The sequence below is a fragment of the Lissotriton vulgaris genome, chromosome 3_1, assembly GCF_964263255.1.
Source record: "Lissotriton vulgaris chromosome 3_1, aLisVul1.2, whole genome shotgun sequence".
Lineage (NCBI taxonomy): Eukaryota > Metazoa > Chordata > Amphibia > Caudata > Salamandridae > Lissotriton > Lissotriton vulgaris.
In genome coordinates, this window is record NC_141689.1 from 773,313,261 (window position 1) to 773,339,221 (window position 25,961).

General features: G+C 44.3%; 1 protein-coding gene across 9 annotated transcripts in view; it reads left to right on the forward strand.

The window, feature by feature from the left end:
* CSNK1G3 (casein kinase 1 gamma 3) overlaps window positions 1-25,961 on the forward strand; it is a 443,408-nt gene that overhangs the window by 132,301 nt on the left and 285,146 nt on the right. For all 9 annotated transcript variants that reach the window (XM_086961092.1, XM_086961090.1, XM_086961093.1 and 6 more), the window contains exon 4: window positions 2,807-2,876. In XM_086961092.1, the coding sequence (XP_086817218.1) occupies window positions 2,807-2,876 (70 nt within the window). The remainder of the gene's footprint in view (window positions 1-2,806; window positions 2,877-25,961) is intronic.

Genomic DNA, 25,961 nt, shown 5'->3' on the forward strand with positions numbered 1-25,961 from the left:
ATTGGCACCAGCCCCTCTTTCATGAGAAGGCTGTGCATGGCTTTTGGGCCTGCCAGTAGGCTATGAGCGCAGTGCCCCTGAGCTCAATTGTTCCAGTCTTTCATGCTAAGTTTCATAGAAGTCTGTTCGCTGTAGTAGAACCCCCCCTGGACGTATCCGTATGAAACTTTGCATGCCGAAAATTAGCTGGATGGCCATAACAAGAACCATCTTTTCTAGAAGCTTCAAATGGAGCAATGTGATTATGGGTTTAAAAAAATGCTGCCTTTGTTGTTGTCGAGTTTTTATTTAGAAGCAGTCAGTATATTCAGAAAGAGGGGAAAGTGCAGGCTCTTGGTTCAAAAACCTTATTATTTTTTCCAGTGTCTGGTCACAGGCCAGAAACCTTAGTAACAAATTGCCAGTAGATATTTTTCTGAAATGCGTATTTCCATAACTTTGATCAGAAATCACAGATTACATATCTGATTTATTCTTTATGCATACAGTGGTCCTGGGCATTGAGTGGCACAGGTCCGATTGGAAGGTATAGCTCACCAAACAAGACTATTTTTAACTGTCCTTTAAACAGACTTTCACTGCAAATGTTACAAAGCGAGGCAGGAGAGCGTTCCAGAGACTAGGGGCCAGAACCCAGAGAGATCTTCCTCCTGATCTGGTTTTGCAGAATCTGGGGATGCACAGAAGGTTGTGGTTGGAGGAGCGAAGTGCCCATGTGGGAGAGTAGTGTTTAAGCATGTCTTGAATGTATCTGGGGCCCTTCTGGTGGAGTGCTGTATGAGTGATCATAAGCATCTTAAATTGTATTCTAGAGTTGATCAGTAGCCAGTGTAGTTCTTTAAGCCTTAGTCTGATGGTTGGAGATGTTCAGAAAGTTAATCTGTGTCTTTTTGTACTTGCTACAGACGAGACAACAGATTCTGGGGGGTACCAAGAAAAGATTACATTGGCGTAATCTAGTCTGGAGATGATTAGAATTTGTAGAATTCCTTTGCAAGTGTCATGGGGTAGGTACTTAAAAAGTTTCTTTAAGAATTTTAGCTGTCGAAAGCAAGTGCCTAAAGTGACCTTGACGTGGGTTTTGAAGGAAAAAGGCATTGTCCATCATAACCCCCAGGTTCCGTACAACCATGGAGGGGGTGGGGGCAGGCCCTAAATCAGACAGTCAGAGGCGCTGGGTGCCCAGCGTGGAAGATGATTCAAACCTCAATATCTATTTTTCATTGGAATTGAGTTGTACAAAGCTGTTGTGCATCCATCGAGCGATGGGCGCAAAGCAGCCCTGTAAATTCTCAGTTATATTTGCATTGAGCTGGCAGAAGAATTGCATAAATTGAGTATTCCCTGCATAAGAGACTATGTTCATACCCCACCTTTGCCCAACTAAGGCTAGTGGCGCCAGATAGATGATATAAAGTGTTGGGCTTAGTGAGGAACCTAAAGGGACACCTCTGGTTATGTCCCTGGACTGGGAGGTAAAAGGGGAGAGGAAGACTGTCTGTTGTCGGTCTTCTAAGAATGAGTGGAGGTATTTCTGTGCAAGGCCTGTCAAGCCCTCCTTGTAAAAGGATCTTGTGCAAGACACTGTCGTAGGTGGTGGATATATCTAAAACGATGACCACCACCTTCTGCGTTGAGGTTACCTCCGATGTATTCGGTGACTCTGAAAAGGGCTAGTTCCATGCTGAAACCGGCATGGAAGCCTGACTGGGTTGGATGTCGATTTTTTTTCCTGTTCCACATAGCTGGTGATCTGACAGTTCACAAGGGCTGCTAGCATTTTGCCGAGGTGGTGAAGGAGAGAGATGGGTCTGTAATTCCTTAGTGTGTGTGGTTTGGCGTTTGATAAATTTTTTTTAAGCAGAGGAATTACCAGAGCCTTTTTCCAACTAATAGGTAACTTACCACTTTGTAAAGACCGAGGTCATTCATTTTTGAATTGATGGCTAGCGCCTCTTTGGTGAGCAGAAAGGGGGCGGGTGGGGCAGAGATCGAGGGGCAACCCAGATTTGATTTTATGGATAATTTGTTCCGAGTCAGCTATTGGAATAGGGTTGAATGATTCACGCCGTGGGATCAGCTCGGGGATGGGGAAATTGGATTGCATTTTAAACTTGGAGTAAATCATTTATACTCTTCATTTGGAAGACGTACCTTGTTTAAGTAGGGTGCAGATGTTGACATGACAGTTTATGCCTATTGTATGTCTGTGCTTCTTTTGACTGTATTAAAAGTGAATTCCAGTCACTAATGTTGTTCTTAAATATTGGCTTTACTTGCCACCAAATTACTATATTCCAAATAATTGTGTTAGATGCCCCAAGAAAGTGCTTATAGAAAGTGGTTTGCAAACTTCTTGTACGGATGCATCTGTATGAAAGGGCTGAAGACTCCAACTACAAACATTTAATTCCGGGCTTCAAATGCTGCTTTGTTTAAGAGGGGCAATAATGTTTTCTGAACCTGCATCTTGGGTGTCTTGCTTTAAAAATTGGGGTGGTCAAATAAGGCTACAGATATGCTTAAAGCCTGTTTTCATTCTTCTCCTTTGCCTCCATAGAAAAATGAGCCCTGGTAGATGAGATGCAATTAATGCTTCTCTTATAAAAAAAGATCATACCGCTTGCTCTGTAAATTAGCACTTCAAATTGTATTTGATTAGCCCCCTTTAATTGATTTGCTTTCATAATCCAATGTAAAATTATTCCCCTGAACATCTGTTATGAACCGATTCACTTGTTGTCAGACTTTGTCAAGTTTCAAGCTGGAATTTGGTTAACGCGTCTTTCATCTTGTTTTTAATCAGGAACCAATGAAGTCTAGAGCACCACAGCTGCACTTAGAATACAGATTCTACAAGCAATTGGGATCTGGAGGTAAAACCACTATTTTCTGAATCGTGTCATCATGTAACATGATTAAATGATGTTTTAAAATATAATGTTTGATTTAAAAGATAATTTTTTGACGTAGTACTGTATATGTTGTACAGAATATTATGTAGGGTCTTTTTGAATTTTGAATTTGAATTTAAAAACATTTATTTAGCGCGCTTTTACCAAGCGGTTTCATGGCGCTTTTCAGATTGCGAACAACGACAGTGGCGAAGGGAGATTAGGCAGCAAAAGCTCGGGAGAAAAGCAGGGTTTTAAGACTTTTCCGGAACTCTATGTAGGAAGATGAAGTGCGAAGTGCCACAGGGAGGGAGTTCCAGAAAGCTGGGGCGAGGGCCGCAAATTTTGTTCCGCCAGCCTTCTTCTTTTTAAATCGTGGAGTGGTCAGGAGTGCCATGTGGGTGGAGCGGAGTTCTCTACCCGGCATGTAGGGCTTGATGGCAGAGCATATAAACTCCGGAGCGGTGCCCATTGTGGCCTGAAAGGTGAGGCAGCCAAGTTTGAATAGGGCTCGCTCTTTCACCGGCAGCCAGTGTAATGCCTGCAGTAGAGGGGTGGCACGGTGAAATTTGGGCAGGCCATGAATCAGGCGAGCAGCCTGGTTCTGCACTAGTTGCAGACGGTGAATAGCATAGGCCGGCGCACCATTATAGATTATTTTGCCATAATCAAGGCGTGAGAGCACCATTGCCATCACAATGATTTTTAGAGCCGGGAGGGAGAAGAAGCGGGAAATCTTCCTGATTGTCCTAAGGGAAAAGAAACAAGAGGACACAACAGAACTAACCTGAGAGTGAACAGAAAGTTGGGGGTTGAGAAGGATACCGAGGGTTTTGACTTTAGGAACTGGGAGTGGGGGAACACCGAGTGAGAGGGGCCAGTGGGAAGGAGACCAGGGGCTGCAACCACCTCCGGTCAAGACCAGCTCCGTCTTGTCCGGATTGAGTTTGAGGTGGTTGCAGTTCATCCAGTCCTGAATGAATAACATGACAGTTTGGACATTCAGGGCGGATGAGGGGGAATGGGAAAGGTTAAAGATTAGCTGGAGGTCATCGGCGTAGTTGAACACCGTGACCTCGAGCTGCTGCAACATAAAAATGAGGGGGTAGATGTATAAATTAAACAAAAGAGGGGAAAGTGAAGAGCCCTGGGGAACACCACAGACTACCTTGCGGGAGGCGGCAGTGAAACCAGCAAGGTGGACCGCCTGAGCCCTCTCGCTCAGGAAGGACTCGAGCCACGTGAAGGCCAGGCCCTCTATGCCTGCCGCCCTGACACGGGTGAGGAGGATGGAGTGGTCCACCGTGTCAAAAGCGGCGGACAGATCTAAGAGGATGAGGGCTTGCGGAAGGTTGGTGTCAATGCCTTCACGTAGCCCGTCCATCACTGAGATCACCACCTTCTCCGTAGAGTGGAGGGGCCGGAAGACCGCCTGGCAAGGAGAGAGGCAGTGATTAGCCTCCACGTGGGTGCTCAGGGTGCTAGTCACATGGGTTTCTAAAACCTTACCCAGATAAGGCAGGAGAGAGATGGGGCGATAGTTAGAAGGGGATGATGGGTCGGCGCCAGCCTTTTTTAGGATAGGGATGACGACCGCGGATTTATGGGGAGTGGGACAACCCCATTGCTGAGTGAATCGTTGAGGAGTGTGAGGGACAGGGTGGGACAAGCTAGGAAAATTTCTCTAAGGATATGAGCAGGGGCAAAGTCCAGGGGGGCGCCCGACTTCACCCTTTGAAGCAGGGGGAAAAGTGTAGCTTTGGTCAGGAGGGGAATGGTAGTTAATTTAGGAATGGTGGGAGGGGGGGGGTTGATGAATGTGGAAGATGGAGGAGGAATGTTGATTTTGATCTTTGCGACCTTTTCGACGAAGAAATCGTTGAGCGAATCGCAGAGGGTTTGGAAGGGGGGAATTGTAGCCGTAGCCCTATCAGATGACGCCAGCTCATGCACAGTGGCAAAAATTTCTTTTGGTTGAGACTCCGCTGCCAGTATCCTATTAGAGTAGAATGCAGTTTTGGCGTCAAGAATGGCTTGTTTATATGTCTTAAGAACAGATAAATAAGTGGCTTTTAGAGCAGGGCAATACGCTCTTCTCCATGCTCGCTCGGCTCTCCGTGCAGCCAGTTTCTTCTCCTTAAGGTCTGAGGTGAACCAGCGGTTAGCAGCGTGGGCTCGCTTAACTGTGATTCGCCTCAAGGGGGCGAATTCGTCGCCCGCTTGGGTCAACCAGTTATTAATGGTAGCCAGCTGGGCAGGAGCTGCAAGGCCGGAAAGATCGGGGCTGGATTTGGCCAGAGACGAGCAGAGGGCTGGCATGTCGGCTTTGCCCCATTTCCTGACCCAGGTGTTCTTGGGGAGCGGGGGCTTAGTCTCTGGGGCTAGGGCAAGGGAAAATTAGATTAAGGAGTGGTCAGACCAGGAACAAGGGGAAATGACGGGGGGTGTGATGGGGATATTCAGGGTCCAGACCTGGTCCAACGTGTGACCTTGTGTATGGGTGGGGCTGTGAATGTGAGGTGTAAAGTTAAGGCTAGTCATGAGATCGGTAAACTCCTTAGAGAGGGAGCTTTCAGCAGGGTAATTCGGCCAGAAGTTAAGGTCACCTAGGACTAGCACTGACGAGTTGTTTATTACCAGTGTGGCCAGGAGATCTTGGAGGCTGGAAACAAAAGAAGGGGTGGAGTGACGGGGCGGTAAATAAGAACAGAGGTCAGGGGAGCCTGATGGGAGCTTGATCGAGTTACCAGGCAGTCTACTTCGGGAATGAGAGGGAAGGGGAGGATCTGGAAATGAAGGTCAGTGCGAGCTATCAAGGCCACTCCGCCACCTCTTCTGCCTTCTGGTCGGTCCGCTCGGATGGCTGAGTATGAGGGGGGCAGTGCAGCTAGAACGTTAGGCAGGGAGTCGGCCTTGAACCAGGTCTCCGTTAAGAGTTTTTACGATTGAGTTTGGTCGTTCCTTTGCTTGCTGTGAGACATTTCTTTTAAGTGACTATACCCCCAATGTAAAATTTAGAACTTGTGTTAATGTACTATGACTCTACAATTTTATTTTTGCATTGATGTTTTTTTCCCAAAAGGGGCTTTCAGTGATCCCATAATTAGGTGTAATGTTAAAACTTGTGGAGTTCATTGTGTTTAAACCAGATAGAAAGATTAATTTGTATGTAGCTGTCCTTGCTGTACAGCAGATCTGCCAGCATTAACCTGAGAGGGTGGTGTGACGTTTTATAGCTGCCCTTTTGGAGGTTCCCAGTTTGCGTTCTCATCCTAAAACTCTGCTGGGTTTTTCTACTGGCATCTTTGCTCTAGTGTTAGCACGGACACAGGCTAGGAAGTTTTACTAGCCATCTTAAGTCCACACTGTTGTTCTAGACTTGTGTTTTCTCAGCTGTTTCTTTAGTGCATGGCTCTGTTCTAAGTCCTTAAAGCATATAGTGGTGATTTATTTTGCTTTGTGTCCTTTAGTGTCTCAAAGCAGATGCTCAAAGAATACATCTGGATTTGCTAAGTATTTTGGGTGTCCTGCATACTAAGTTTGTCATTAACTATATGGTACACTGATCTACAATGAAGATATAGTACATTGAGGCTGCTGTTTGTTTTGTGGTGTACGTGTCTCTTTTGCTCTCCTTTATCTGTGCATCCTTATAACCGATAAATGCACCTGGCTCTATATTATGAAATAAATTCCCAGGAGAAACTGCTAAACAAAGTGTGCTGGAACTCATACATATATTCTAATGAATATATATTCCTCCATATTCCTCACTTTTAAAGTCTTCCCCTGGCAATAGGCTGTTCTTTGAAAGTTTTTTGCAGCAGTAGCATTTTCTGGCCGTCGGGTAACATCATCCAGCTCCACTCATGGCTTTTTCCCAACAAACCTGATTCCACCATGGTAGAAAAGGTCCCAGCCTGCGCTCTGTTGTCCATTCCTGTTTTTCTGTTTATACCGTCTGGAAATCTCTGTTGTTCAACGATAGACGGTTCTCCGTTTGATGACAGTGAACACAAATATCTCCTCTAAAAGGTTTCTGGGTTCTTTCCCCGCTTCAAGAAATGGGGCACCATCTGTTATAAGCTTAACTTATAAAGCTTATAACCAGTCTTAATTTAATTGGACTCTCCCAAAGGATTATTGGCTCCACTCACCGGGCTGGCCACGCCCTTGTTTTAATTTTTATGAAGATCGATCACCTCACCTGCTACTCCCCCTATCCCTTAACGTGGACTGACCATTTTATGGTCATGTTTTCCAATCAATCTCCGTCCACCCCAACCCTAACAGGATATATGGAATGGAAGAAGGAGGAGCTACGCAGACCTAGGCATAAACTATCCTTGGAATCCTTCAAGCAGGTATAACATCCCCGCTCACTGGAGTGTGGTCCTGATGATTCCGATGTTTCTGGAAATGTTGGAAGGCTTCAACTCTGACTTAGTGACTGCACTGGACTTCGCTATCCCTCAAATAAAAGAAAGCTCAGCCCAGCGGCGGCAATCCACTTCCTGGTATACCACTGAGGTAAAAATGGCCAAGTGCAAGACACTGGAGAGACAATGTAGATATAGTAAAGATTCGCTGGACAGACGAGCGTACAAATTAGCGCTATCCAGTTACCATCAGAACATAAAAACGGCCAGGCAAACTTCTATCATGAATCAAATTGATCAGTCTAGTAACTCATATAAAGCCCTTTTCAATATAGTTAAAGACTTTGTATCACCTCAAGCTTGTAGACAATCCATGGCTGAATCTTAAGAACTAGGTGACTCTTTAGCAATCTATTTCCATGATTTTGTTTTGAGATTTACTCAAATTTTCCAACCACTAAGTCTCAGAAGCTGGCACTGTTTACAAGACTAGAAGAATTGGAGATACCATCAGCAAGTACTCTTGATCAGTTCGAAACAATCACACTAGATGGGATCTCAAACTCATTATCTTTTGCTAAATCTGATTCGCCTGGCGATCTCTGCCCTCCCAAAATTTTGGCCCTTATATCTCCCAGTTGTGCTCCGGAAATTCTTAAAATATTTAACTGTTCTATCCAATCAGGCATTTTTCCTACCCCTTGGAAAGAAGCATATGTATGACCTATCCTGAAGAAGCCTACAGCTGACCCTCAGGTCCTTAGTAATTATCGACCAATATCCTTGTTACCCCTGCTGGGCAAACAATTGTAAACCATAATAAATAGGCAGTTGAGTTCATATCTCAAGTCCAATAAAATCTTAGACCCCTCACAATCTGGATTCCGTCCAGGTTTCAGCACTGAGACCGCTATCCTAGCAGTAACGGACTCCTTGAGGCAGGTAATGGATGCCGGGAATCAGTTGTTCTGATCCTCCTAGATCTCTCCGCCGCATTTGATACCATCTCACATTTACAGCTCATGGAGAGACTACATTCTCGTGGCATTCGAGGCACAGCCCTAAAATGGCGGGAATTTTTTTTGTCAGATAGATGGCAAACGATAATGTTAGGACCTTATCTTTCTCAGAAATCCCGTCTGGACAAGGGTGTGCCTCAGGGCTCTTGTCTAAGTCCAACATTATTTAATGTCTACATGGCCCCTCTGGCACAATTGTTGAACCGTTGGGGTTCGAGATAATCTCCTATGCTGACAATACTCAGCTGATATTCCCAATTGGTTCTAATCTAGAAGATGAGAAAATCCAATTTTCGGCAGGTATGCTTTCCATCTCTAACTGGATGACGGAGAACTGCCTCCAGCTGAATCCTGGCAAAACCGAGGGTATGCTTATGGGTAAAGCCTCAACCATCTGAACGCATGACTGGTGGCCTTGTTAGCTGGGAACTGCTCCCATTGCAACTCAATCCGTGAAAAATCTTGGATTAAAACTGGACGAGACACTATCTAGGAAGGATCACATTGCGGCCACTATTAACTCTTGCTATTACAGCCTACGTCTTCAACGCAAGATATTTCCTTATTTGCACATTAAACATCGGAGAACCTTGGTCCAGGCTATGGTGATTTGTCGCTTGACTATGGGAATGCACTGTTGGCTGAAGTAGGTGAGTCGCTGCTTGCTAAACTGCAGGTGATTCAAAACACGGCAGCAAGGATGATTCTGAATTGGCCTCCAGGCTCCTCAACAGCCCCCTTGCTGAGAGAGCTCCACTGGTTACCAGTGAAGAAGCAATCCTTTTTTAAGATCTGTTGCCTTACTTATTATTCCTTAAACGGCAAAGGCCCCTATTATTTGCTAAAGAAATTTACAAAGAAGGTTTGTGCTGGAACCTCAGATCTAACTCATTAGTTCTTCTAAAGGTCCCCCGAATACATCTAAGTCGTACTGGGTCAGAGCCTTCTCGTACCTTGCCCCACGGTACTGGAATCCGCTCCCCACGGCCCTGCGCAAATGTCCCTTTTACGCTGTTTTTAGGAAACAACTAAAAACCTTTCAGTTTTATTATTTTCATCAATTGCTGCCGGCTTTCCCTTTCTTCACTAGGTAAGCGCCGAGATGCCCCCGGGTGAGTCGTGCGCTATAGAAATATACTTAACATAACTTATAACCCTAACAGGCCAGATATGGTTCAATTGATGGAACTTTGCTAGAAAGGTTAAAGTTACACCAATATTAGCATAATGTCAATTAGAACAATGCATAAGTAAGTGGTTCTGGGTACTCTACAAGCTCTTTAAAACAGGACTACTAAAATCTGATACATGCTGGCCACATGCTATATTGATGCAAACATATGTGACCTTTCTGGGAGAACATTGAGCGGGCAATTAAAGATATATTTCATAGAAGCATTGTGCTTTATTTTTGTGAGAGTCTTCTTACCACAGATTCCTCACCTTGTTACTAACTAAAGGCGCCAGAGTGGATCTGGAGAATATTCTATTGCAATTCCTTTGCATATTTCCTCTGTACACCCCTCTGATTCCCATGTGGATTTGTATGTAGGTTTATGATCCTTATGCAAATACTCTTCTGGACTAACAGCTGCAGGAATCAGTATACCTTTTCAAGGGCAAAAGGACAGTATTAAATATAGCATATAGACTTTCCAGAAAACCTAGCACATGGTTACCTATCATACAGTTATCTAGATACCAACTTTTTTGAAGTCCAGGTGTTTTCTGCATGCCGTGAGCATTTGCCTTTGCAGCGTAAGACTAGGGCACTCTACATGAATTGGGTGCATGTGGAAATATTCCTTACATCCTTTTCTCTTTTGAGTCTATTTTTCTTGGTATAGCATGAGATTCTCAATCACAGTATATCATTGCTGACCATGCAGCATGGTACAGGCTCATTAACTTATATTTTTTGATAGTATCCTTAAAGCTGTGTAACTGTTCATAGACAACCCCACTAGAAATGTATACATTTTTTATGTATTTGGAAAATTAAGCTCATCAGATTCAAGATACCTTTATGTTATTTGTTTCTTTTTTTAACCCCTTTGCTGCTAAGTGTTTTTCCCCTAGAATGTTAAGCCTTTCTTTGGCTATTTGGGGATCGTTTGTGCATAGACCTTCTTAATTTTTTTTCCCACATAAGGTATCCACAAAAAATGTGTGTCCTTTTTTCCAACATCTGGTGATTCTTAAGGTACCCAAAGTTTGTGGATTCCCCTGGAGGGTACTTGGAAAATAGGCAAAATATAGCAACATTTTGAGTTTTAAGGGGAGAAAAATGTGCTCTGCAAAAAAGTGTCTGTTTTTCCCCTAAAAATGGCATCAACAAAAGGTGTGCTGTGCTAAAGTCACCATTTTCCAGGCTTTCAGGAACATGCAGAGTTCGACCTATTGGTATACTCAATGACACTGCCTTTTAATATTATAAAAGGCATTGCCATTTCCAATGCCAATAGCTCAAAATTTCGTAAATGCGAGACCTATTGCATTGTAAATGCTTGTTTGCAATGTGGCTAGCTGTGGATTTTGGTCCCTAGCTCAGCAGGCAATTTTTCTCACGTTGGCAGGGAGTAACATATTTCCGACCACCTACCATTCCCTCAAGTCTCACGATAAAAATGGGACCTCACTTGTGTGCGTAGGACTAGTGGACGCGACATAGTGTACATCATTTTTTTTTTTAAGATGCAGATAAGTCTGTTTTAAACACTTCTTTACTCGCCTAATCTTATTATGTCCACCTGGGTATTCAGAAGGCTTACTGTCTTCAACCTCATTGACTTGATTCAGGTTCGTGTCGGAAAGGTAGTAAACACCCTTTTCATGACAGCAGGAATCCTTTCATGACAGCAGGAATCCTACCAAGGCAGTTCACTGAAATGCCATATACTCTCAGCAGTGTAGAATATGCTTGTTTACTCAGATTTTAGTTGTCTTATTCTTTTCACTGAATGTTGGCACATTTACTCCATACTCAATGTACTTCTTGCAGCACCTTCGTGTAGGAAACTGGACATACTATACTAAAATGAGGTATAGTGTGCACAGAGTCCAGTGGAACCCCAAAGGTAGGCAGAGGTAAAAGTAGATAGCACATTACTTTCCATTTGTTGTAGTGTAGGCAAGCAGTAAGGCTTTATCAGAAGTAGTGTTAAGCATTTGTTGTACACACTTAGGCAGCAAATTATGTCACACACTCAAAGACTGAACTCGGACCAATTTGCTTGTATAAAAACCAAATTCTTTTGTTATATTTATTTCTAGAACCAAGCCAGGCCTGGTGCAAGTAAGTGAAAAAAATGCTTTGCAAAATCTTAGGCAATGTTTTACATTTGAATGCAGTTTTAAATGCAGTTGATTGAAATACGGATAAGTCAAAATGTCGAAATTACTTTTTAGTTACTTTACAGATTACTTTTTTACGGCACTTTTCAGATTACCTTTTGTTACTTTTTCTGCTCCGTGGGATATGCCTAGATTTCACACTGGGACATTTCCTAGAGAAAAGGGAAGAAAATCAGTTTTTGTACAGTTGCAGTTTTTCAGGTTTTCATACAAATCAACTCCACACTTAGAAATTGTTTCAAGGAAAAACTGTCAATGTATTCAAATGGAGAGAAATTAAGTTATCAGGTAACAGGTAAGTACTTTGTTGTGGTAGTTGGGATTCTGGTGTTTGTACCAGCCTTCCCCCTGGGTCAAGGATGCTTTCTGGAAACCCCTTCAGCGGCACTAGGGCGGCCAGGTGCAGAGTGCTGAGGCCCAATGTTATCCAAAGGGGGATAGGGGCCTCCGGTTGGTGGATGCTCATGAGCAGGCCACAAGGTTGTGGGAGCAAAGCCCATAGGGTTTAGCTCAGGGCTAAGGTGGGTCCAGTTTAGCACAAAATGTGCACCCACAGCAGCACAGGGTGCCCTGTTGTTTTCATTGGGGGTTGCCGGTTTTCGATTTTAGCTGCAGGCTTGGTCCAGGAAGACTTTCGGGAGGAACCAACAGCTGGGCAGGTAAGTTGGAGGGCCCGGGGACGTAGGTGCGCCTCAGGTTCTCTTCTCCAGGGCGCAGGGCGGCTAGATGCAGGGGTGTATTTTGAGGTCGGATTTCACCTTACCAGGCAACTTTTGATTGGGGGTGGTCTCCGTGTAGAGTCTGCAGGTTACGTCTGGGAGTCCCGTAGGGGGCAACACAGGGTAAACTCGAATTCTGGAGTGCTGGGACCGGTGGGCCACGCAAACTTGAGCTGTAGGCGACGGGTGCAGTGGTAGTTCCAGGCATCTGGTTTCTTTGTCCACAGCAGGCTCAGAGTCTGTCTTTGGAGTTTCTTTTGAACAGAGCTGCTGTTCACAGGAGATCCGGTCTTTGTTGAAGGCAGCCAGTCCTCCCAAGGTTCTGGAGGTCGCTGGCTGCAGGATAAGGCAACTTTTGGCACGGGATCTCTGGAAACTGCAGATGGGCCGGTAGGGCTGGGGCCAAGTCAGTTCTTCTTTGCAGTCTCCTCTGCTGGGCGTCTTCTTTTGTCCGTCTTCTTAGGGAATCTGTCTTCTTGGTTCAGGATTGCCCCCTAATTACTGTATTTAGGGGGCGTTTTAGAGATCTCAAGGTCAGTAGTCAGTGGGCTACTGACCTAAGGGGGACTACACTCCTGATGTGCTCACCCCATATGGGGGAGTGAGCACCATCCATGATCCTGATTGGGGAGTGCCTGCCATCTACAAGATGGCAGGCACTGAAGAGTGGGCTTCACCTCGCCTCCCCCACCTGAGGGGTGGGGTTGGCAGAGGTGGGCACACCTTCTGGGCTGGCTAATTTTTCCCGGCGAAAAGGAGGGGAGACAGGAAGGGGGCTTGCTCCTGATAGCAGGAGAGGCTGGGGTCGCATTACAAAGGCTGCAAGGCCTTTGAAGCTCCGCTGCCACAGATGGCTCTTCCTGGCCTGGGGGAGAAAAGGCCCAGAAAAGGCTTTGTTTCTGGGCTCAGCCAGCCCAGGAGTCCAGAAACATGTCTCGTGGTGACAGGCTGGTGTGTACCTGTCAGGGAACCCACCAGAGGCTGGTTGTTTTTCAGGGAGCATCTCTAAGTTGCCCTCTGGGTGCATTTTTCATTAAATCCCACACTGATATCAGAGAATGTTGAATGTGCTGAGAAGTTTGATACCAACATTCCCAGTTTTTAATAAAGCTATTATGGTGCTGTGGAGTTCGTAATGACAAACTCCCAGCAACATATACTCTTAGTGGCAGTACCGCACTTACAATGTCTAAGAATTGGCTTAGATTCTGTTGGGGTACAGGGCTCATGCACCTGTACTCTCACCACTGGTATAGTTCGCCCAGCTAGAGGGGGTTTACCTATGCCAGGGCAGTGGGTTGTGGGCATGGCACACTGGGATGTGTGCTATGCCGACTCTTCACTTTGTTCTGCACCAAAACACGCATCCTGCAATTGCATTGTTTGTGTTTGTGTGTAAAGGTACAGGCCCTCTAAGGGGGGCACAATAGGTGTTGCAGCCCTTAGAGGCCTTCTCTGGACACAGTTCCCTGAATAAACTTTCCCTAAGAGGCCCGTTTAGCCTTAGGGCTCACCAGAAGTTTAGAAGTGGATGATCAACGCGTTCTGTTAGGGGATAAATCTGAAAGACTTGAGTAGTGATTTACCTTCTCTGCACACGGTACTACCCAGAACCCATAAATTCTATTTCCAAGCCCAGACTAATTTCCTTATTTGATTTTGAAAGTTCCACATGAGTTGTTTTATAACATCCTCCCTGTCACTTAGCTTCTGTTTGAAAACATCTCTAATTCATCTGTTAAATTCTATGTTTGAAAATTCCTTTTGAGAGCTCAATTTTTCCTAATCCTGATAACCTCTCATTACCCCCCTTCTCTGCTAGATTCTGGACGTTCACTATAAAAATTGCTATATTCTACCATAATGTCTGCTGGTGGTAGGGCTTTATTTAAATGCACAAGAGTGGTTATCATTTTTATGGTCTGCTTTTATAATTTTGCTGACCTTATTTGCTTAAACTCGTTTTAACACCTAATCTGGTTTGTATTCTCCATATTTCCCTTTTAACTAACCATATGTTAAAGATAGCTATAGCACCTTGTGATCACTACAGCTTTCAGCCCGTATTACAAAATCTATCACCAAAATAAATTCTTCAGCACATATAACTGCTTAGTCCATAAGGGAAGAGCATCTACCATTGTCAAAGGTGTATTGACTTGGCTAGTCATCTTTACAACGTCCATTAATTATTGTCATGTTAAGTGCATCTAGTAAATATCACAATTGTTTCCCTTCGCATCACCACCCAACTTTTTTCCTTCGGCATCCCCAACAGAATCATCTGAAAACTTGAACAGGGATGCAAATCCCCTTTTCTTGTCTTTTGAATTTAATTTAGCATTTACATTTCTGAGTAAACGTTTAGGAAAAATGGGAACATCGATCGAATTCTTTCAAGGACTGTACAATTTCTTATGTTGTGAATTTTTAGGTCAAAAATATACATATACGATGATCAAATCAAAACCTTTAGAGGTCCTGGTAAGCAAATCATTGAAACCCAGACAAAAATGTGCAATAGCTCAAAAAAATCGGTAAATTAATTAAAAATGTGTACACTCTTAGTTATGTACTTTGCTGCCACTTGGGTTGTAAGCCCACCTGCTAATCTACCAAAATGGCCCTTAACAGCCTATTGATTAAACAAAAATGGCATTCATTACCATGTCTTCTGTGGCTCATATTTCTTGAAGGGCAATAATTGTGATATCACATTCTTGCAACAAAGCTGTTAAGGGTTTTAAGTTCCTCTTTAGCCAGCTATGTTCCAGGCGAGGACCATATGATACAAAATCTACAATAATTCATATACCCCTTAAACTGTAGACTATATTATCTACAGTTGTGAGACTTTTCTTCCTAGTGTGCATTGATGCATTCACAATGCCCTATTAATGGACCCCATTATCTGCCTATATACAGTCTTCCTTTTTAAATCCATATTCTTAAGCAGTGCGTTTTCATGTTGAAGACTGTATATAATTTCTAAATGCTTATCCAGCTGATTCAACTGTTACTAATTACACTGGTGTGAGGGCACTAAGTAAAGCATACAGTAGATTTATTTAATTTGTGAACCTGAACCTGAAACGGAATCGCTTGGGATATCTTGGTCCTTTGGAGAAAACGCACAAATCTATTTCTTTAATGCCAGTTCATATTTTTCTTACACACTCCTATTTCTGACATGTTATCTTCTGGTTTTTAATACTCTGGTTGAATACAATAGGGAATGCTTCAACAACTAGTTATGTATATTTTGAACATTTTGTGAAATGCAATTGATGCTGATGCTACTCCAAAACATTTACAATAAACTTGATATGTCCTTTAGATGTAATAGGCAATGGGATAGCGTGATAAGCCTAGTGATAAGCTGATCTATAATCTCATGTAATAAAACATTTATATTAATTCATATAATGAAGTGAAACGATTCACCTGCATATAGTCCATTAGCGTCAAATCTGCTCAAAATTTGATTTTATTTTGCATCCACAGTGGGATTTGTATATATGGGTACATGGGTATTTGTGTAGTGCAAACCACATTAAAGAGCAGCTAGTGCTAAACTTGGGATGGAGCTCAGGCATACATTTTAGTAGGCATTTGTGAAATGATGTAGTTGGAGCTCCTGGGTGTTGGGACAGAAAAGCCCTCTCCTATATGTGCATCCCTGTCTTGAGTGCCCAATTGTAGTGATGTCTGAATTCCCAAAGCTTATTTTGTTGTCATAGGCAAAGACTGATCATGCATTTGTGCCCTGACAAAGGACTGTCTCGCGGATCGTGTTCTTGTAGGACCAAGAGGGGCGCCCAACTCATTACCCTCATAGTTGTAGAAGGCTACTGCCTTTTACAGGAGCTAGGCAGCACGAGTGCGGTGGTGGCGGAATTCTATGTAGTGATCAGGAGGTGTGAACAGGTCCTTTTTAACCTGTTTAACTGAAGTGAGGTCTACAGGCCCACTTTCTTTTAAAGTTCTGTTGCTGTGTGCTTAACTCACCCTTGGCTAACATCAAATTGGCATGAAGTGCTGCGCAACCCAGAGGTGGTGTATCTGTACTGAATGTATGTCTACCTGGGAAGAGTGCAATACAAGGATACTGCAGCACTACGCAGTGCGTGCATGGTGAATCCCTGTGCTGGATATACATGTGCCTATGAGTGGTACAGTATCTAAATGATGTAGCGCTGTGCAAGATAAATGCATATGCTAGGTGTTCCTGTGAGTGGTACAGTATATGAGGGATGCAGTGTGTGCATGTTTAATGCACATATCTAGATGTATGTGTGCCTATGAGTGGTGCAGTACATGTACAGCCCTGGGTTCCATTTTGGGCCTGCATGGTGAAACGGGTAGAGAAATTTCCCCAGACAGATTTGTGTTTTGCTGCGTGCCTGTAAGCTGGTTAGGACACACACTGGGGAGGGGAGGACCAGCCCTTCCCTGTACACTTTAATGGGTGCTCTTTGATTCAGTGAGGGTCATAAAGATGGAGCCTGGGTACATCTCAGGAAGGAGATTGGGCTGATAAGATAATCATAAAGAGTAGGTCCGGTGGCCCTGGGCTAACCTTTTGATACATACAAAGTCAAATATACTTTATTCGGTTTTTGAGATACAAAACCATAAAAGTTCATAATAAATACAATTTACAATCTAAATAAAAACATTTTAATTTACCAAAATACAGTAAGGAAGGGTCCCTGACATAAAAAAGGATTTTCCACTCCAAGGTTATGGCAGTATCAAAGGAGTTTGTGGTTTAAACACAGGAGTTCATGATTGGCCTTTGTTACATGTCCAGGTATTCAGGGGGGAAAACACGGGATTATGGGGTAAAAGTCATGTAAGTCCCATATTGATATTGGGCCGTCTCTTACTCGAGGCGGGCAGGTTTTCAAATAAGGGACAATGTTTCGGTCCCTAAATCTCACGAGTACCAGGTCCCCTGCAACCTCTTTGGGAAGAGAGCCCAGCCAGCCAACCCTTCTGACACTCCTTATTACTCTGTATAGATTAGGAGGCAGTGGCTTATTTTTTGACAGCCAGAATTTGGTTTTGTTGACTAAATCATATTGTCTCTCAATTTTTCCCGGTGGAAGAGTAGGTACACCCGCAAGGATGCACACATATGGGACGCTTCCGGAGGTTTGTTGCCCTGAAGCAGTAGGGCCAGCGGGTTTTGTTTGATGCCTTTTATCCTGCACACGTGGTTTTGAGCCTAGATGTGTAGGAGGTGTCTTAGAGCGATTGGGTGTAATACTGCGTTTGCCAACCAGCGAGTTTAACGTAATGGCTTTCTCTATCTCAGAAAGCCGTTCCCCTAACAAGTTCATTTTTTCTAATAAGGGTGCTATCATAGAACTAAGCAATTGTTCGATAATGGGTAGTATTTGCAGTTGGGGAGGGGGTATTATAGCTTCTGGAAACTCTGCAATCGGAGGAATCAATGGGGAGTTAGCAGTGGATGGGCACAATTTTTGGGTTTTGGGGTTATTTCCACCTTGATTGACATCGATATTTTTCCTTTTTGTAGATGGGACCTGAGGGAATTCAATGCTTTTGGTGTTCGGACTACAGGATTTTTTAACTAATATGGGGGGATCTAGAAGTGTAGCCTTGTGTGAAAGTAAACTAACATTTTTGGGCGGAGGGGGAGATTCCAATGTGGCATATGTGGTTTTGCATAGGAGTTTCAACTCATCTAACAGAGGGAGCACATTTGCCCAGTACCAGCTTCGTAGGTAGAATGGTCCCCCTTGGAGGTCATGGTGGTATAGGAATGGAGGACCGTGATATATGAAAGAGTCCACAAAAGGAAAGCTGAATGCTTAAGGGGGTCTTTACCTTCTATATAGTAGGCCTACAATGTGGCAACCAAAGGGGGGTGGCGCGTCCTATCCTTATCCGGCCTTTAAGGCCGTAGAGGGCCCGCCCTTTGCCCGGGCTTAGCCCCAGGCTATGTCCCGCGCGCGTCCCGTGTCGCGGGATTAGGAGCGAAATTTAAACACTGCAGGCGAGAGGGGCGGGAACGCCGAGAGAAGAGGCAGCAGCTGGGGAGCAGAGAGACTTCTGGTCCTCGCAGCCCCTCGGCGTGTAGTGCAGTCTTTCCCCTCAAGTAGCCCCACACAGATTCACGAGCGCTAGCAAAGCGCAAGGGTCCCACGTCGTCCCTTCAGGCCAGCAACCCACTGTGAGAGGCTCCCGCGGAGTGGGGGCCGCGATAGGTTAAGGAATGTCCAGGCGGGGGCGGGAACGCCGAGGGAAGAGGCAGCCGCTGGGGAGCAGAGAGACTGCTGGTCCTCGCAGTCCCTCGGCGTGTAGTGCAGTCTTTCCCCTCAAGTAGCCCCACACAGATTCACGAGCGCTAGCAAAGCGCAAGGGTCCCACGTCGTCCCTTCAGGCCAGCAACCCACTGTGAGTGGCATACAATAATGTGGCTTAAATCTAGGGGCAAACTCTAGTCACTCCCATGACCTGTGTTCTGGGACCATCATCTTTGGGGACACTCCTCTTGGGACAGACTGCTTTTCAAGGTGAAGACAGAGCAGAACCCCAACATTCAACGTCAAAGACTCGTAACCTAAATCTGGACATGGAGTATCGGAAGTGGAGGTTGAGACCGCAAAAAATGTCATCTGCCAAGCAGCCACATGTGCTGTGTGAGGAGGGGAAGCACTACAAGACTTCTACCTACTACAAGACTTTTACCTACTCCCATGGCTGGGGGCCAAGGCCTGCTAGTCTTCCTGCAGGATGAGGGGACATCACCCAGGGAATCCAAGATCACTTGCCCTGAAGCCTAGTGCACCAGCGCTGCCTACTTTCCTAGACTGGTGCCCTGTGCGAAAGAGAGGAGTGTTGGAGGAAGCGCTGTCGAGTGGACTCCCTGTGCAAGGGGAGGAGACATCAGCTGACACCGATTGGGTCATTTCCCATGTACAAGTCGGAGTCGGCGACCACTGTATGCTTTGAGAGGACCACCCTGAAATTAGCCTTGTGTTGTGCCGTTTGGGCTGGCGCTTGTGCGTAGTAGTGAGGCGACAACTCCATATGCCAGGAGGGGCACAGTGGAAAAGACTACCAAGTTGTAAGGGGACGCTGTGGAGAACTTCATAGTGCTCGTCGGGCCGAAGCCGTGTACAGTGGGTTGCAGTGACCCTGTATGTCGGAGAGGGCCACCGGGAGCACCAAATGCTGTGAATTGTTCTCTGAGCCCCCTCCCTTCCAGAGAAGTGGCGACGCCGTAGGAGCACCTGCGCACCTTCAGACAGACAAGGGACATAAGACAGGACCATCGTAGCCACCTCGCATCAGGAGCCAAACCAACACTCACCCTGCAAGAGAAGCAGCAGAGAGCCTCCAGTCACTTCAGGAGCATAGCCACCAGTGAGAGACTCTGCACCCACTGTAGCCAGAGCCAGATGTTGCTGGCTTGCCTGGACTTGGCTGCAGCTACTGTGAGTGCCCGCTGATGGGGCTCACTCAGAAACTCAGTATACTTCACATTGCCAGTTCTGGTAAGACTAGTTTCAGGCCGGTTGACCGCAGGGGAACTTGCTGCCAAATTACCACAATAGAGCTGGAACACGATTGAGTTAAAGTTTGAGTTGTAGTGGACTCATGAGACTCAGAAAAGAAGTGTGGCATACCCTGGATGTTAGCAGTAGTGAATAGAGAATAACCGCAATCGCTAATGCGAGGAGTGCGTGGGACAGGGAACCACCAAAGACCTCAGGGGACAGCTGTGGAATTGTTTGTGGATGTCGTATTTTTCCTGTGTGTGAATAGCGGTAGAAATAAAATACTTCTTTTTGTCATTAAAGTGTGTATTTAGCTTGATAATGGATTATTGCTGCTGCTGTGTGCAGGTTGAGCTGTGCACCCATGTTCTCAATCCTGTATCCACTCCTCCCCTGTGAGTGAGTCTTGGACTGCTCAGAGTATGCAACCCTGCGAGTCAACTGCAGAAGGTGTACTCGACCCAGTTGCTCAGAATCCATGGTAGGGCAGACCCTAGGACACCAAAAGTGAAAGACCTCAACCCCCCATGGTTGGGCCAAGTAGCTTCTGCGTGCCCCATGGCTCTCTTAAAGGAGTTCTGAGCCTGGCTGAATAGATTGGCATTCCTGAGTTCCTGATCTCTGGCAATATCCTCGTGTTTTTCCGTAATACTATCCACTTCAGGTCGTTAGTTTCCTGTCTGTGTATACAAGGGTCCTGTTTCTGGTGATCTTAGATGTGATGGTACTATGTGGGCTTTGAGTAGGAGCCAGTATGGTTCTGTTCTTGGTTGTGGACATATGGTTGAAGTTCTTCAGGCCTTTTGATTAGATTCCTGGCTGATGATGGCTTTCACTGGGGCCAATGTGGTGTCAGATGCCACAGAGCAGTGCCTTACCATTGGCCCAGTAAACGAAGACCAAGACTTGAACTGTTGTTCGGAAGTTGGTTTCAGTTAGTGTTTCACTTTATTCATGATGGAGATTTGCTACCATTCATGTTTTCCATTTCCTAGGAATGATTTATTTCATGGAGAGATTGGTTTCCAGGGTAAATGCAAGTGATTTTCATTAGATGCCTACTGTGATGGTTTCCGTTTGAGTGAGGGTGTCGGCGAGTGTGTGGAGCGTGAGAAACCGTGCGGATCATTGCAGAGAGTCAACTCGAATGTGTGGTTGTGTGTTTCTCTTGGCAAATAGGAAAAATTCTGACTTTGTTGAGTTTTACTTACGCGCTGAACTTCCGGTTCCGAGTGGGATCTAGGCAAGTTTTGAATTGATTAATGCGGTGAGATTGCCAGATATTCTGGTCAATTGTGTCATCAGCTTATTGGTATATGTTGATGCTGCTGTCTGTGTGAGTGTCTGAAGGTTCCATCACGTCTATAAACAATCCTGCTCTGATGTGTGTCACCTGAACATTGTATTTTATTGCAGCATCTCCACATCTTAGATGATTCCTATACTCAAAACTATTCAATTTTATCCAACATTTTAAAAAAATACCCTGATAATGCACAGTTTATATTTGTGTTATATTCTGTAAACTTAGTCTAAAGAACGTGCCACATGCCACAGGAATTCAACATCATTTTCTGCAGACATTTTGGTCCATTTACGGCTGAGTATAATTTCTTCATTCCAACATTCAGCTTTCCATGGCACCTCAGTGTAGACTTGAAATAACTGAATAGCAGCATACTTTTATCTTGATTTAATTTAGATCTAGTAACAGCAAGGCACACGGTTTATTCATTTCTGAAAGTGTGATAATAAGATTTTGTACTAAAGTGACTGTAAGTGGAGATCCTTGACTCTTCCAACATGTTATTGAGGGAATTTCAAGACTTCCACTTCACACATTAGTTATTGCTGCCCCCCTGCCTATTGCCAGTCACACACTCTAACAATTTCTTCCTCCTCTACCTCAACTTCTTTGATTTTTTTTTCTTCATCCTATGGTCTTGCATACCTTACTTATATGAACAATTATCCCCAAACATGCACACCCCACATTCCGTATTCTAAGCGATTTAGTAATTGCTGTAGATCTCATAATAGTTACTCCTCATTTGAAGTATGTGTCCTGTTTAGCTTTTATCAGGCATTTCTCATTCTTTCTCTACACCTTGCTTTGTAGTTACTATTTTAATCACTGCATGAAAGAATCACACAAGTCACATATTGATCAGCATCTTGTACAGTGCATTGGACAAGAGCAGATTTATCACTTGGTCAGTTTTGATTGAATGCACCTAACCGTGCATCATTTATTGATCTCTCTTTTTTTGATTAACAATGGCTGTTAAAATTGCAGTTGCACCCACATTCAATTTGATTATTACTAAAGGTTTTGTTGTCTTTCAGTTACAATCATCTTTTTTGGGTGAAATGTTCTTCCGATCTCTGCAATGGATTTTGATAAAGATCTGGTAGTTATTGTTTAGAATCTTTTTTAAAGCAACTCAGTGGTTGAATTTCCACTGTAACCAGGACCTGAACTAGGTACTAGCAGTGTCTCTGGAAGTTTTGTATCTATTATTTTCAGAGTTTTCTGTCCACTGGAATAATTGTTTAGCAGCGGGAATCTTTACTGGATTCACATGCTGTGCATTATTCTGCTATAAAGGTTGGGCCCGCAATAGTTTCCGTGTAGCCTCTCTTCTCCCTTTTTTCATGGGAGTCATCCACCAGTTGGGATTAACCCCCTTTCCTTGGTGCAGTTGCCATCATCAGATTCTTTTTTCTCTTGTTGGGTCTGGAAGCCTAAGGGAGGGCTCCTGAATCAAGGAAGAAGTTGTGCATAAGAAAGCAGTTTTCCATCAAAAACCACAGTTGATGGAAGTGGATCAATGACGACTGGTAAAGAAAAGGAATACGCCAACAAAACACCAAAAAACACAGAGAAAAACAAAGATGAAAAGACCAATGCACCAAGACGGCGTGGTCAGAGAATGCGAAAGGGGCATACCCCCTTTAGGTTTTACCCAAAGTGCCACCAGAAGTACACTCAGAAAAACACACATGAGGTCTGCAACTACTGGTCCTAAAGGACCACATTTTCGAGGACTGAGCAGCTTATGCAGAATTCTTGTCAAAGACCATCAGGGCAAGGCAGAAGCAGAGGTAGGCACATTACGTGATGGTGTCGGTGCAGAGCAAACAGAAGCCCCTATAGGAACTCGGGCTGCCGAGCAAGGAGGAGGATTTCTTGGAGGAGACAGAGGAAGCTCAAGGAGAAGAACCATACTTCGAGGAGGTGATTGAAGGCCAGACTAGTAAGGGGCATAGGAAGACCCTGAGGAGGAAAAAGACTGGAGGACTCGTAAAAACACGGCAGTGCTGTTGAAATCACCAACGCCAGAGGGCAAGGTGAGGCCCAAATTGCAACACAAGTCCAAGATAAGGGACACCGCTGGAAGCAAACCCTCAAAACCATTTTCGACCTTGATAAAGGATCAAAAGCATGGGAGGGAGACTGCAAAGGTAGCTGGCGCGAAGACTAGGCCTACAGTGGTTCCGGAAACCTAATCAATGGCGAAAGTAGCTGAAACACAAATAGCCATGCTCTTTACTTCGGCTCAGAGGTTTTTCAACATGAACATTGAAACTCAGAGAAGAGACTGAGCTCCATGTTGAAGGAAAATCACTCTAGGTAATGCATAAAAGAAATTGTCTTGCGAGTGAATTCAAAGCTCTAATCAAAAAGAAAATGGAATTCAACAACTTCCATACAGTATCCCTCTGAAGAAGCACTTTGAAACAGAAGTGCCAGAGCAACTGCAAAACCACATCATGCCAGAGCTAAAGGAACAGATGAAAGACGAATTCTTCAAACTGGAAGAAAAGCAGCAAGAGGGACTCTCACAAATGGGAGAGACAGAAGATGAGTGACCATGTCTTTTACCCATGTGTTATGGAGTGTATGTATGTAGTGGAAATATGTGGGTTGGATTGGAATTGTTAGCCGTGGAATTGTACGGCGTGGAATTGCATTGTGCAGACTGGATTTGTGTAGGCAATTACGTGGCTTGGTGTACAGCAGAATTATGTGGATAGTAATTGTGGTATTGTGTGCTATGGAGTGTAATTATGTCGAATGGTGTTATGTGGTGTGGTATGTAGTGGAGTTTAATTATGTGGTGTGCTATCAAAATTTGGGGCATGATGTGGAATTCTATTGTGTGGATTGGAGGTGTATGGTATGGGGTGTTGTGTAGTTGTGGTGCTGAGTTGAATTAAGCTATTTGATATCAAATTATGTGATATGAATCGGAAATGTGTGAAGTTATGCTGTGTGGTGTGGAACTGTGTGGATAATCAACACTAACTTGTGAAAAGCAGCACACCACAGAAGCAACCATGTGACCTACGCCAAACAGCAAGTATTGAAGAACACGCGCATTAAAGCGCACATACAATAGATAAAACATCACTACCATAACCCTAGCTCAATGAACCGCATGCTATTGGTATATGCGTAATAGAACCATGCAGCAACCCTCAGTCCAGGCAGCCCAGAGTACTCCTGCAAAACACATTGCAGACATCTCTGAACCATTCTGCGCCTACAGTTCAAAAACCAAAAGCACAAATGTACCAGCAACATAATGTAATCTAATACATTATATTCTGAAGATAAAACCTCTCGCTGTCTTCAGTGCTTGAATTGGAAATATAGAAGTGCAGGTACCCACTATTTAGAGTACTTGTTTGCTCTTGAGAAGGCCAGTACTCTCCCATTAAAGGCATTGCAGCAGTACCAAGAAGTGCCAATGCTCTTCCTTTCAAATTAAAGAAGTGCGCATACTCCATACCGGATAGTACCTGCACATTTAAACAAGCATTTGCAATGCAATAGGTCTTGCATTACTGAATGTTGAGCTATTGGTGTTGCAAATAATAATGCAACCTCAATAGCTCACATTTTTAGTAAAGCGACACCTATTGCATTGCACATGCTTGTTTGCTAGTTGCGACCTGGCTGTAAGTGTCTGCAATAAACAGAAACCCAGCTTGATACAGCTACATATTTTTACAGACTCATTAGACAATTGGAGTAAACGTAGATACAGCTGTGAATGCAGCATGCAGCTGGAAATTAAACTTTTGTCAACAGTCCCTTTTTCTTAAAAAGGCAAAGATGTAACTCAGAGCATGTTACTAACGGTATTTTGCTCTAAGTGTGCACTGCTCCGGCAGGGAGGGCTCGGGCAGATGGCAGGGGAGGGGCAGGAATTTCTGAAACTCACAGGCGGGGATAACTTCACTTTTTGCTGCTTTCAAACAAGGGATCTGAGGCATGAGGGTTTTCGGAGGTGAAGATGAGGGGCAGGCAAACCTGAAAGGTGGCCTTTGGCAAACCTACTTTTTCCACAAAAAAAGCAAAACTATCGCCTTTTCCATTAAATTACTTCTGGATGCCTCCAAGAATCACCCAAACACGTTTCAAAGTGATCAAAGACCAAACAAATCCACTTCCAGGGCAATGACACGTCATGATGCCCCATCCCCAAGGGTAGGGAGAAGTGAAAAGGCTTCCTGAATTTCTCCAAAATCTGTAGGCTCAGATGATTGCATTAACGTTCAATTATTTGTCTTTGAAACATTTATAAGAAATTGCAATAAAACAGGTAGTTAAATAAGATGTAGTTAAATTGCTGGTGATTTTGACTGGCTGATACCACGGAAGAAAGATATGTTTTCAATCACAACTGCACCATTTAGAAATGCCAGTCCCAATTCTATCACAGAAGCCTAAGTGCTAGATCCATATTTCAGAGAAAGAGAACGTAAATACAAACGCCTTTTATTTAAAAACAATAGTGATGGCATTAGTTAACAATACATGTTTTAAAACAGAGTAACGAATCCCCTAATAATCTCAGCACTGCATCAAAGGTGTGAAATTTAAAAAAAATTGGGTAGAATCTTGAAATAAACCCTTGCGATCCTCACCCGGCGACCTTTGAAACAGGGGAACCAAGTTCTGTCTGGCAGTATCCAGTGATTCTGCACAAATAACATAACTATATATCCCCGTGGTTCCCCCCTCCCCCACCCCTGTGTTGTTCCCTGAGGCGAC